Raw genomic sequence first — 14,292 nt, 5'->3', positions numbered from 1 at the left:
GCTTGAACTGACACCTAACATAAGTTATTGATTTGTTTGCTACTCCCCACTCTGGACTTTTAATGTTGCCACGACTGGCTCTGGACTTTTAATATTTATAATAGGTGGTATTTTTGGGAGACGTCCCGCTTCTTATCTTAAAAGGCTGACCCATATAGATTTCACAACCAGCTTTCATATAAGGCTTGCCAAGTATAATTCTCCTTTGCTATTAGCGATTTTTAAAATGTTGTGATTTGTATTTTATCATGTGTTTATTTTTAGTGTATTAATTTTCCTATTATCAACGTATTGTGTATTTGTGGGTACCTCTATAGCTCACTGAACGACCACCTTAGTGTTTTAATTTCTGGATATTTGGAATCCTAACTTTATATTAAATGACTCTTGTATATTAATACATGATTTATTATTATTGTTTAGCACTCATTTTTAAACTGATACTGATAACTTCGAATCAGGTTTTTATTTAGTACTGGCACCACTTTTGTGTGTGTGTGTATATATATATATATATATATATATATATATATATGATCTGTGTCACTTTTTATATATATTATGTGTGTGGTAAATGTGTGAATTCACTGATCACTTAATTTAGTTCACTCCACTTTGAGCGCCCTCCTGTGTGTATTTTGTTTGTGTATTTTTGGTTGCTCTTGTGGAAGGGGCATCTAGGAGAGGCAGTGAGTCACATATCTAGCGTAAACACCTATTTCTCCAACATAGGTGTGTCCGGTCCACGGCGTCATCCTTACTTGTGGGATATTCTCTTCCCCAACAGGAAATGGCAAAGAGCCCAGCAAAGCTGGTCACATGATCCCTCCTAGGCTCCGCCTTCCCCAGTCATTCTCTTTGCCGTTGTACAGGCAACATCTCCACGGAGATGGCTTAGAGTTTTTTGGTGTTTAAATGTAGTTTTTATTCTTCAATCAAGAGTTTGTTATTTTAAAATAGTGCTGGTATGTACTATTTACTCTGAAACAGAAAAGAGATGAAGATTTCTGTTTGTAAGAGGAAAATGATTTTAGCAACCGTTACTAAAATCGATGGCTGTTTCCACACAGGACTGTTGAGAGGAATTAACTTCAGTTGGGGGAAACAGTGAGCAGACTTTTGCTGCTTGAGGTATGACACATTTCTAACAAGACTTGGTAATGCTGGAAGCTGTCATTTTCCCTATGGGATCCGGTAAGCCATTTTTATTAAATAAGAATAAAAGGGCTTCACAAGGGCTTTAAAGACTGGTAGACATTTTTCTGGGCTAAAACGATTGATTTATAAGCATTTTTAATAGTTTATAGCTTTGAGGAGTTATTTTATTCTTGGGAATTATGTTAAATAACCGGCAGGCACTGTATTGGACACCTTTTTCACTGGGGGCCTTCTCTAATCATAGGCAGAGCCTCATTTTTGCGCCACTAATGCGCAGTTGTTTTTGGGAAGCAAGGCATGCAGATGCATGTGTGAGGAGCTCAGATACATAGAAAAAGCTTACTGAAGGCGTCATTTGGTATCGTATTCCCCTCTGGGCTTGGTTGGGTCTCAGCAAAGCAGATACCAGGGACTGTATAGGGGTTAAATATAAAAACGGCTCCGGTTCCGTTATTTTAAGAGTTAAAGCTTTCAAATTTGGTGTGCAATACTTTTAAGGCTTTAAGACACTGTGGTGAAATTTTGGTGAATTTTGAACAATTCCTTCATACTTTTTCACATATTCAGTAATAAAGTGTGTTCAGTTTAAAATTTAAAGTGACAGTAACGGTTTTATTTTAAAACGTTTTTTGTACTTTGTTATCAAGTTTATGCCTGTTTAACATGTCTGAACTATCAGATAGACTATGTTCTGTATGTGAGGAAGCCAAGGTTCCTTCTCATTTAAATAGATGTGATGTATGTGACACAAAATTTAGAGAAAATGATGCCCAAGATGATTCCTCAAGTGAGGGGAGTAAGCATGGTACTGCATCATCCCCTCCTTCGTCTACGCCAGTCTTGCCCACACAGGAGGCCCCTAGTACATCTAGTGCGCCAATACTCCTTACTATGCAACAATTAACGGCTGTAATGGATAATTCTATCAAAAACATTTTAGCCAAAATGCCCACTTATCAGCGAAAGCGCGACTGCTCTGTTTTAGAAAATTCTGAAGAGCATGAGGACGCTGATGATAATGGTTCTGACATGCCCCTACACCAGTCTGAGGGGGCCAGGGAGGTTTTGTCTGAGGGAGAAATTTCAGATTCAGGGAAAATTTCTCAACAAGCTGAACCTGATGTGATTACATTCAAATTTAAATTGGAACATCTCCGCGCTCTGCTTAAGGAGGTGTTATCTACTCTGGATGATTGTGACAATTTGGTCATTCCAGAGAAATTATGTAAGATGGACAAGTTCCTAGAGGTCCCGGGGCCCCCCGAAGCTTTTCCTATACCCAAGCGGGTGACGGACATTGTAAACAAAGAATGGGAAAGGCCCAGCATACCTTTTGTCCCTCCCCCTATATTTAAGAAATTGTTTCCTATGGTCGACCCCAGTAAGGACTTATGGCAGACAGTCCCCAAGGTCGAGGGGGCGGTTTCTACTCTAAACAAACGCACTACTATCCCTATAGAAGATAGTTGTGCTTTCAAAGATCCTATGGATAAAAAATTAGAGGGTTTGCTTAAAAAGATGTTTGTTCAGCAAGGTTACCTTCTACAACCAATTTCATGCATTGTTCCTGTCACTACAGCAGCGTGTTTCTGGTTCGATGAACTAGAAAAGTCGCTCAATAAAGATTCTTCTTATGAGGAGATTATGGACAGAATTCATGCTCTTAAATTGGCTAACTCTTTTACTTTAGACACCACTTTGCAATTGGCTAGATTAGCGGCGAAAAATTCGGGGTTTGCTATTGTGGCGCGCAGAGCGCTTTGGCTAAAATCTTGGTCAGCGGATGCGTCTTCCAAGAACAAATTGCTTAACATACCTTTCAAGGGGAAAACGCTGTTTGGCCCTGACTTGAAAGAGATTATTTCAGATATCACTGGGGTAAGGGCCACGCCCTTCCTCAGGATAGGTCTTTTAAGGCTAAAAATAAACCAAATTTTCGTCCCTTTCGCAGAAACGGACCAGCCCCAAGTTCTACATCCTCTAAGCAAGAGGGTAATACTTCTCAAACCAAGCCAGCCTGGAGGCCAATGCAAGGCTGGAACAAAGGTAAGCAGGCCAAGAAACCTGCCACTGCTACCAAGACAGCATGAGATGTTGGCCCCCGATCCGGGACCGGATCTGGTGGGGGGCAGACTTTCTCTCTTCGCTCAGGCTTGGGCAAGAGATGTTCTGGATCCTTGGGCGCTAGAAATAGTCTCCCAAGGTTATCTTCTGGAATTCAAGGAGCTACCCCCAAGGGGGAGGTTCCACAGGTCTCAATTGTCTTCAGACCACATAAAAAGACAGGCATTCTTACATTGTGTAGAAGACCTGTTAAAAATGGGAGTGATTCATCCTGTTCCATTAGGAGAACAAGGGATGGGATTCTACTCCAATCTGTTCATAGTTCCCAAAAAAGAGGGAACATTCAGACCAATCTTAGATCTCAAGATCCTAAACAAATTTCTCAAGGTTCCATCGTTCAAAATGGAAACCATTCGGACAATTCTTCCTACCATCCAGGAAGGTCAATTCATGACCACGGTGGATTTAAAGGATGCGTATCTACATATTCCTATCCACAAGGAACATCATCGTTCCTAAGGTTCGCCTTTCTGGACAAGCATTACCAGTTTGTGGCACTTCCATTCGGATTAGCCACTGCTCCAAGAATTTTCACAAAGGTACTAGGGTCCCTTCTAGCGGTGCTAAGACCAAGGGGCATTGCAGTAGTACCTTACTTGGACGACATTCTGATTCAAGCGTCGTCTCTACCACAAGCAAAGGCTCATACGGACATTGTCCTGGCCTTTCTCAGATCTCACGGGTGGAAAGTGAACGTAGAAAAAAGTTCTCTATCTCCGTCAACAAGAGTTCCCTTCTTGGGAACAATAATAGACTCCTTAGAAATTAGGATTTTTCTGACAGAGGCCAGAAAATCAAAACTTCTAAGCTCTTGTCAAATACTTCATTCTGTTCTTCTTCCTTCCATAGCGCAGTGCATGGAAGTAATAGGTTTGATGGTCGCGGCAATGGACATAGTTCCTTTTGCGCGAATTCATCTTAGACCATTACAACTGTGCATGCTCAGTCAGTGGAATGGGGATTATACAGACTTGTCTCCGACGATACAAGTAGATCAGAGGACCAGAGATTCACTCCGTTGGTGGCTGACCCTGGACAACCTGTCACAAGGGATGAGCTTCCGCAGACCAGAGTGGGTCATTGTCACGACCGACGCCAGTCTGGTGGGCTGGGGCGTGGTCTGGGAACCCCTGAAAGCTCAGGGTCTTTGGTCTCGGGAAGAATCTCTTCTCCCGATAAATATTCTGGAACTGAGAGCGATATTCAATGCTCTCAAGGCTTGGCCTCAGCTAGCAAAGGCCAAATTCATACGGTTTCAATCAGACAACATGACGACTGTTGCGTATATCAACCATCAGGGGGGAACAAGGAGTTCCCTGGCGATGGAAGAAGTGACCAAAATAATTCAATGGGCGGAGACTCACTCCTGCCACTTGTCTGCAATCCACATCCCAGGAGTGGAAAATTGGGAAGCGGATTTTCTGAGTCGTCGGACATTTCATCCGGGGGAGTGGGAACTCCATCCGGAAATCTTTGCCCAAATAATTCAATTGTGGGGCATTCCAGACATGGATCTGATGGCGTCTCGTCAGAACTTCAAGGTTCCTTGCTACGGGTCCAGATCCAGGGATCCCAAGGCGACTCTAGTGGATGCACTAGTAGCACCTTGGAGCTTCAACCTAGCTTATGTGTTCCCACCGTTTCCTCTCATTCCCAGGCTGGTAGCCAGGATCAAACAGGAGAGGGTATCGGTGATCTTGATAGCTCCTGCGTGGCCACGCAGGACTTGGTATGCAGATCTGGTGAATATGTCATCGGCTCCACCATGGAGGCTACCTTTGAGACAGGACCTTCTTGTTCAAGGTCCATTCGAACATCCGAATCTGGCCTCACTCCAACTGACTGCTTGGAGATTGAACGCTTGATTTTATCAAAGCGAGGGTTCTCAGATTCTGTCATTGATACTCTTGTTCAGGCCAGAAAGCCTGTAACTAGAAAAATCTACCATAAAATATGGAAAAAATATATCTGTTGGTGTGAATCTAAAGGATTCCCTTGGAACAAGATAAAAATTCCTAAGATTCTATCCTTTCTTCAAGAAGGTTTGGAGAAAGGATTATCTGCAAGTTCTTTGAAGGGACAGATTTCTGCTTTATCTGTTTTACTTCACAAAAAGCTGGCGGCTGTGCCAGATGTTCAAGCTTTTGTTCAGGCTCTGGTTAGAATCAAGCCTGTTTACAAACCTTTGACTCCTCCTTGGAGTCTTAATTTAGTTCTTTCAGTTCTTCAAGGGGTTCCGTTTGAACCCCTACATTCCGTTGATATCAAGTTATTATCTTGGAAAGTTTTGTTTTTGGTTGCAATTTCTTCTGCTAGAAGAGTTTCAGAGTTATCTGCTCTGCAGTGTTCTCCTCCTTATCTGGTGTTCCATGCAGATAAGGTGGTTTTGCGTACTAAACCTGGTTTTCTTCCGAAAGTTGTTTCTAACAAAAATATTAACCAGGAGATAGTCGTGCCTTCTTTGTGTCCGAATCCAGTTTCGAAGAAAGAACGTTTGTTGCACAATTTGGATGTAGTTCGTGCTCTAAAATTCTATTTAGAGGCTACAAAGGATTTCAGACAAACATCTTCCTTGTTTGTTGTTTATTCTGGTAAAAGGAGAGGTCAAAAAGCAACTTCTACCTCTCTCTCTTTTTGGCTTAAAAGCATCATCAGATTGGCTTATGAGACTGCCGGACGGCAGCCTCCTGAAAGAATCACAGCTCATTCCACTAGGGCCGTGGCTTCCACATGGGCCTTCAAGAACAAGGCTTCTGTTGATCAGATATGTAAGGCAGCGACTTGGTCTTCACTGCACACTTTTACTAAATTTTACAAATTTGATACTTTTGCTTCTTCTGAGGCTATTTTTGGGAGAAAGGTTTTGCAAGCCGTGGTGCCTTCCATCTAGGTGACCTGATTTGCTCCCTCCCATCATCCGTGTCCTAAAGCTTTGGTATTGGTTCCCACAAGTAAGGATGACGCCGTGGACCGGACACACCTATGTTGGAGAAAACAGAATTTATGTTTACCTGATAAATTACTTTCTCCAACGGTGTGTCCGGTCCACGGCCCGCCCTGGTTTTTTAATCAGGTCTGATGATTTATTTTCTCTAACTACAGTCACCACGGTATCATATGATTTCTCCTATGCAAATATTCCTCCTTTACGTCGGTCGAATGACTGGGGAAGGCGGAGCCTAGGAGGGATCATGTGACCAGCTTTGCTGGGCTCTTTGCCATTTCCTGTTGGGGAAGAGAATATCCCACAAGTAAGGATGACGCCGTGGACCGGACACACCGTTGGAGAAAGTAATTTATCAGGTAAACATAAATTCTGTTTTTCTTAAATCATCTTAAAGTCTTACCTTAGATTAAGCTGCAAATAGCCTCCAGCACCTTTTCTATATCATGCAGTAGGAACGGTAAAATAGTTATTTTAAAATTAATATTGTTTCTGGTCACTTTGAAATGGCTGCCAAGCTCAGCCCACTGATGACATCATGATCTTGGCTGCATATGGCACCCAATCACAAAAGGCTCACTAGTTGGATTCAAGAGACTGTCAATGCTATTCAGCAGTGTCTAGATGCGGTCCAGATTGTGATGTCATCAGTGGGCTGAGCTTGGCAGCCATTTCAAAGTCGTCAGAAACACTATTCATTGTATGGTAACTTTTTTATGGTTCCTACTGCATTATATAGAAAAGGTGCAGGAGGCTATTTGCAGATTAATCTAAAGTAAGACTTTACAATGACTACGGTGATGGTGTAGACTGTCCTTTTAATGTGTGTTCGATTTTGAAAAAGTACTGGGTCTATAATTTAAAAATGCCAATTCTTGAAGCTTGCTTGGCAAGAACATATGCACCTGTGATTTAAAAATGTTCTAAATCTCAGGGGCAGCTCATTCTTAAAAAAATCCCAAGTAAAACGATAATAATAGTATTTGAAAATTACTAATATGGCTCTTCAAAAATACTGTACAGCTCTGAATCCTGTTCTGCACCTCTAGCTACCCAGCTTTGTTCCAGCAGCTCGCCCTGCCTGCCTTTGTCATCTCAGATTGCCACATATAATAATAATCCTGCCTACGCAACGTCACAAACACTCAATCCAGGTGGTGCGTGCGGTGCATAGAATACTGTGCGTCCCCCGCAGTGTTTTATGTTCGTCATCGCGTTCCCCTCTCAGGAACCGAATTCATCAACTGAACTGAGATGTCTATTTAGTTTAAGAATAGAAATGCCCTTACAGAGCTTCGCGTCTCCTCTGTATCCCATCACTCCATAAGTAAATAGAACTACTAGTCCCAGAGTGCTGTGCGCAGAATCAGGCAGCAGACCCCGGTAAGGTCTGTGGTGGGAGAGCGGGGAAGGGAGCCACCATGGCCCGGCAGGTGCAGCCGGTGCCCAGCTCGCAAAAGGCGCTATTGTTGGAAATGAAGGGGCTGCAGGAGGAGCCAGTGGAAGGTTTCCGGGTCACACTGGTGGATGAGGGGGATTTGTACAACTGGGAGGTAGCGATCTTCGGGCCCCCCAACACTTTTTATGAAGGCGGCTACTTTAAGGTGAGTAGCATTTAGTGAAGGACTTGGAATAGGGTTACTGTAAAGAAGGCACATAACTGGAAGTCAATGTATTAGGACATAAAGACAAAGTGTAAATACATCCACAATAAAACCAGTTGGTTGCAAAGGACAAGGCGGAACAAATCGTGACTTTTTTCCTTTGTATAGTATTTTTAATTTTTTTTTTCTTATAAAATAATTTAACTATCAACTTGGGAAGACAAAAATTAAAGATACATTGAAGATTGTTAGATAGAGGTAGGTAAAACGATACCCGAATTCTCTTTAAAAATCTGTAAACTTTGAAAGAAAAATTCAGCTTTGTTTTTAACCCCAGCTCCAGGAGGGTGAGTTCTGTGAAGCTGCATTCAATGGGAGTGTTCAGCTAACAAAGACTGCCCTTTGTGCTGGGATTATAGAAGTGTATATAGGGGCAGATTCGGGTTCTGTAAATCCTGCAACCGAAAAAACACCATTTATGTGAAATGACTTTACAAATGCTTCTTATATTTCAGCTAGACTGATAGAAGTTGGTAAAGGGCCTATATTTTCATGTCTCCCAACATTACAAATGGCCACACTTCTACTCTTTAAGGCCTGATTATTATTTGCTGCTGTTCTTGATATACTATGGTGGATATCATGCAGCAATCATTTTAAATGTAGTACACATAGGATATTATTTTACCAGAATGAGGAAATATATTTGATAAATTTCACCCCCCCCCTCCTCCAACCTTTTTTTTTAAATAAATAAAAAAAAAAAAACAACAGTGCAACTTTCTCATCTTGTTCCTGTGCCAATATTGGTGCATACACAGCAGCTGTATAGTGTGTATACACTGTGTGTGATTGAGAGCTGGACTTGACCATGCATTGATGGTAAACCCTCCCCTCAATAAAAACAGATCAGGAATGTTAGTGATATTTTAGAAGGAGTTTAATTAATTAGTTGTAACGAAGATGCACTATAACTTTTTAATATAGATATGAAATTCAAATTCCCTGCGCTTCGCCACCCACTTCAAAAGTCTTTTTTTTTTTCTGTGAGCTAAAGGTTTAAGCTGTTCTCCAATCAGCACTCTCCCCATATGACACTTTTGTTGTAGCTACAGTGCTGATTGGAGAACAATTCAAACCTTTAGCTCACAGAAAAAAAAGACTTGAAGTGAAGCTAACGCTGCAGAATCTGTTGGCGCTCTACAAATAACCGATAATAATAATAAAAAGGGGGTAGCGGAATGCTGAGTATTTGAATTTCATATCTATATTAAAAAGTAAGTTATAGCGCATCTTCCTTACAAATGATCAATGAAACTCCATCTAAAATATCACTAATATTCCGGATCTGATTTTATTAAGGGGAGGGTTTACCATCAATGTATGCTCATGCCCAGCTCTCAATCACACACAGTGTATACACACTATACAGCTGCTGTGTATGCACCAATATTGGCACAGGAACAGGATGAGAAAGTTGCACTGTTTTTTTGTTTTTACTTTACAAAAAAAAGAAGGGGGGGTTTCAGTTCATCAAATATATTTCCTCATTCTGGTAAAATAATATCCTATGTGTACCACATTTAAAATGATTGCTGCAGGATATCCACCATAGTTTATCAAGAACAGCAGCCAATAATAATCAGGCCTTAAAGGAATAGTCTAGCCAAAATTAAACTTTCATGATTCAGATAGAGCATTACATTTTAAGCAACTTTCTAATTTACTCCTATTATCAATTGTTCTTCGTTCTCTATGTATCTTTATTTAAAAAGTCAATTGGCAAGCGCTACCCAGGTTCTGAACCAAAAATGGGCCGGCTCCTAAGCTTACATTCAAATAAGGATACCAAGAGAACGAAGACAAATTGATAATAGGAGTAAATTAGAAAGTCGATTAAAAATGCATGCTCTATTTGAATCAATAAAGTTTAATTTTGACTAGGCTATCCCTTTTAAAGAGTAGAAGTGTGGCCATTGTTATGTTTCATATCCCTTTTTAAAGGGACAGTCTAGTATAAATTCAACTTTCATTATTCAGATAAGACTTTTAATTTTAATCAACTTCCTAATTTACTTTTATCATCAAATTTGCTTTTTTCTATTAGTATTCTTAGTTTAAATTAAACATAGGTAGGCTCATATGCTAATTTCTAAGCCTTTGAGGGCTGCCTCTTATCACAGGCTTTTTAAATCTCTTTTCAACACAAAGAGACATAAAGTACACGTGGGCCATATAGATAACACTGTGATCAGGCACAAAACAATGCTAAATGCAAGACAATAGATAATAAACAGTCACAGTCATGTGATCAGGGGGCTGGAAGAAGGTTCCTAGATACAAGGTAATCACAGAGGTAAAAAGTAAATTAATATAACTGTGTTAGTTATGCAAAACTGGTGAATGGGTAATAAAGGGATTATCTATCTTTTAAAACAATAACAATTCTATGGTAGACTGTCCCTTTAAGGTTCCATATTCTCTGAGACTGGCACTGGTAGCATTTATATTTGTGCTGAACTTTTTGCTAAGCAGCAGTTGTATTTGAAGCTTGATTAAAATGCTATACTGCCCTAGCATAATGTACTAGAATTTCTGCTTAAAGAGGCATAAGAGTACAATAAAAATAAGAAAATATTTATTGCTCAAACACCAACATTTTAAATTTTAACTTAATAAGTTTTTATTAGGAATAAAAAAGCTCTATTGTTTTTTTGTCTACCTAGCTACACAATTCAGATTTGTACTTCAACATCTGAATACCATCAACATGTATTATGCCTCCTAATTTACTTCTATTATCAATTTTTCTTTGTTGTCTTGGTATATATTGTCAAAGCATGAATGTATGCTTAGGAGCCGGCCCATTTCTTGAGCACTATATGGCAGCAGTTTTGCAAGAATGTTACCCATTTGCAAGAGCGCTAGATGGCAGCACTATTTCCTGCCATGTAATGCTACAGATGCCTACCTAGGTATCTTTTCAACACAGAATATTATCGGAACAAAACAAAATAAAACATTTGATCATGGAAATAAATTAGAAACTTTTTTTAACCCCTTAACGGCGCTGTTGTCCTGGGCCTCTTTCTGCCACTTTCTTGCTAACAGTCCCTCTCTGCATCGGGTAGCGGTGGTGCCGATCATTGCTGCTGTGGGGGGCCCATGGCTGGAGGGGATCGGAAATGGTCTGAAACGTGCCAGAAATGGTGAACCTGTTACACTGCAGAAACTAAACCCTGAGAGAGGGGGGAAAATGCAATGAGAGCAGAGAGGCCATAGAAAAGGGTCGTTTAGAGGGTGGGGGGGGGGGGGCTGCTACACTACAGAAAAATGAGTATTTAAAAAAAAAAAAAAAAAACGGGGCTGCTACACTACAGAAAAATGAGTATTTAAAAAAAAAAAAAAAAACGAACATAAATTTATATCAACTGGGTACTGGCAGATAATACCTAAGATGGTGTACACTAGTTAAAAGGGGGGGGGTGTTAGAGAGCTGTTTGGGAGGGATCAGGGAGGTGGGAAGGTAAGGAGGTAATCCTACACTGCAGAAAATAATTAAACCAAAAAAAAAAACTTCACATTGGCAGACTGTCTGTGAGTACCTAAGATGGTGGTGACCGAGGGGGGGGAAGAGAGCTGTTTAGAAAAGATCAAGGGGTGGAAGGGTAATCTCTACACTAAGCTAAACTTAACCTTACAAGCTACCTGAGTAACCCCTTAACTGCCAGGGATTTCAGAAGTGTGGTGCGCAGCTGCAATTAGCGACCTTCTATTTGCCAAAGAGTAATGGCAAAGCCATGCATGTCTGCAATTTCTGAACAAATGGAATCCCAGAGAAGCTTTTACAATCATTTGTGTCATGATTGCACAAGCGGTATGTAAATAATTTCAGTGAGAACCCCAAAGTTTGTGAAAAAGTAAAAGAAAAAAAATTAATATGATAACATTATGTGGCGAAACAGTGGAATAAAATATACAAAAATGGGCCTAGATCAATACCTAAAAAAATTATATAGTTTTGACAGGTAAATAATAAAAAAGGCTCTTTCTTTTACAAGATATGACGAGTCCACTGATTTCATCCTTACTTGTGGGATTTATCCTCCTGCTAACAGGAAGTGGCAGAGAGCACCACAGCAGAGCTGTATATATAGCTCCTCCCTTCCCTGTACCTCCAGTCATTCTCTTTGCCTGTGTTAGTAATAGGAAGAGATAAAGTGAGGTGTTAGTTTAGAGTCTTCAATCAAGAAGTTTTTTATTTTAAAATAGTGCCAGTGAGTACTATTCCTCACGGAGAAATCGTCAGTCTGGATTCCCAAGAGGAATGGAGACATTAATTTTTTCTGCCCTGATGTTGATGATCTTAGCAAACGTTATCTAAGATCCATTTTGGTTCCCACAGAGCTTCTGAAGGTAGTGTAAGAAAAATCTTCAGTGTGTAGAACGGTGTCATGCTACAAGCAGCATTGAGGTATGTTCAGCCCTTTACTTCTGGGGAGACTTGTTATATCAGAACAGGCTGATATTATTCCCTACCAGGGAAGGGGTAATCAGTAGGCACTATATGCTTTATGGTGGAACTGGAATTACCGGGTTTTATATTGATGCTATATTAGGCGCCACAGCAGAGCTGTGGCGAGGTGCAGGGGCTGATATTGTTTTAAAAATTTGTTATATTTAATAACAATGCTATAAAATGTTATTTAGCATTTTCTAACAAATCGTGCAATATTATTTAGCTAATTTGAGCTTGTTAGGATATTTTTTTATTGCTGCAAAAGATCGTTTTTGTGAGATGCAGAAAAATTGTTGCGCTTTTATTATTTAAAGGCGCAGTACATTTTTCTTGAAAAAATTTTTTGAGTTTGTTTTTTGACTTCAGAGGTCGATAATCAAGGTTAAGAACGACTACTGTTGCTATCGCTAGTCTGTTTAACATGTCTGAACTTGAGGAAACTCCTTGTTCTATGTGTTTAGATGCCATTGTGGAACCCCCTCTTACTTTGTGTCCCTCTTGTACTGAAAGGGCCTTACAATGTAAAAAGCATATTTTATGTAAAAACAGTGTGCCTAAGGATGATTCTCAGTCTGAGGAGAATCGGGATATGCCGCCAATTTCTCCCCAAGTGTCACAACCTTTAACGCCCACCCAAGCAACGCCGGGTTCTTCAACCGCGTCTACCTCATTTACTCTGCATGATATGGCTGCAGTTATGTCAACTACCCTTACAGAGGTATTATCTAAGTTGCCAGTGTTACAGGGCAAACGCAGTAGGACAGGAATCAATGTGAATACTGAGTCCTCTGATGCTTTGTTGGCTATTTCCGATGTACCCTCACAGGGATCTGATTTGGGGGTCAGGGAACTTCTGTCTGAGGGAGAACTTTCCGAATCGGAAGTGCGTTACCTCAGACAGACTCGGACGTCATGTCCTATAGATTTAAGCTGGAACACCTCCGCCTGAGGTTTTAGCGACTCTGGATGACTGTGATTCTATTATGGTTCCACCAGAGAAATTGTGTAAAATGGACAAATACTTAGAGGTACCTGCTTACACTGATGTTTTTCCGGTTCCTAAGTGAATTTCGGAGATTATCAAGAGAGAATGGGACAGACCGGGTATACCGTTCTCACCTTCTCCTAATTTTAAGAAAATGTATCCCATATCTGACACTGTTCGGGACTCTTGGCAGACAGTCCCTAAGGTGGAGGGAACTATATCTACCCTGGCTAAGCGTAAAACTATTCCTATTGAGGACAGCTGTGCTTTTAAAGACCCTATGGATAAGAAGTTGGAGGGTCTTCTAAAAAAGTTATTTATTCATCAGGGTTTCCTTTTACAACCGACAGCCTGCATTGTACCAGTTACCACTGCGGCGGCTTTCTGGTTTGATGCCTTAGAAGAGTCTCTTAAGACTGAGACTCCTTTTAGAGGATATTTTAGATAGAATTAAGGCTCTCAAGCTGGCTAATTCTTTTATCACAGATGCTGCTTTTCAAATTGCTAAATTGGTGGCTAAGAATGCCGGATTTGCCATTTTTGCGCATAGAGCGCTATGGTTAAAATCTTGGTCTGCTGATGTGTCATCTAAGTCAAAGCTTTTGGCTATTCCTTTCAAGGGTAAAACCCTATTCGGGCCTGACTTGAAGGAAATCATTACTGGAGGTAAGGGTCATCTCCTACCTCAGGATAAGACTGCTAAATTGAGGGGTAAACAAAATAATTTTCGTTACTTTCAAGGAGTACCCTCTTCTTCCTCTTCTTCCACAAAACAGGAAGGGAATTTTGCTCAGGCCAAGTCCGTCTGGAAACCCAACCAGGCTTGGAACAAGGGTAAACAAACCAAGAAGCCTGCTGCTACTACCAAGACAGCATGAAGGGGCGGCCCCCAATCCGGGGCCGGATCTAGTAGGGGGCAGACTTTCTCTCTTTGCCCAGGCTTGGGCAAGAGATGTTA

At 40.8% G+C, this 14,292-nt stretch overlaps 1 protein-coding gene across 2 annotated transcripts in view; it reads left to right on the top strand.

Annotated features, from left to right (window-relative positions):
* The first annotated feature begins 7,407 nt into the window (after positions 1–7,407).
* Positions 7,408–14,292, top strand: part of CDC34 (cell division cycle 34, ubiqiutin conjugating enzyme) — a 68,621-nt gene continuing 61,736 nt past the window's right edge. Inside the window, exon 1 of one of the 2 annotated variants that reach the window (XM_053702846.1) lies at positions 7,408–7,830. In XM_053702846.1, coding sequence (XP_053558821.1) covers positions 7,648–7,830 — 183 coding nt within the window. In that variant the 5' untranslated portion in view covers positions 7,408–7,647. The remainder of the gene's footprint in view (positions 7,831–14,292) is intronic. The other variant, XM_053702847.1, reaches the window with a different exon arrangement.

The sequence above is a fragment of the Bombina bombina genome, chromosome 2 (genome assembly GCF_027579735.1).
Source record: "Bombina bombina isolate aBomBom1 chromosome 2, aBomBom1.pri, whole genome shotgun sequence".
In the NCBI taxonomy this organism is placed as follows: domain Eukaryota; kingdom Metazoa; phylum Chordata; class Amphibia; order Anura; family Bombinatoridae; genus Bombina; species Bombina bombina.
This window is presented reverse-complemented; position numbering and strand designations above follow the sequence as displayed.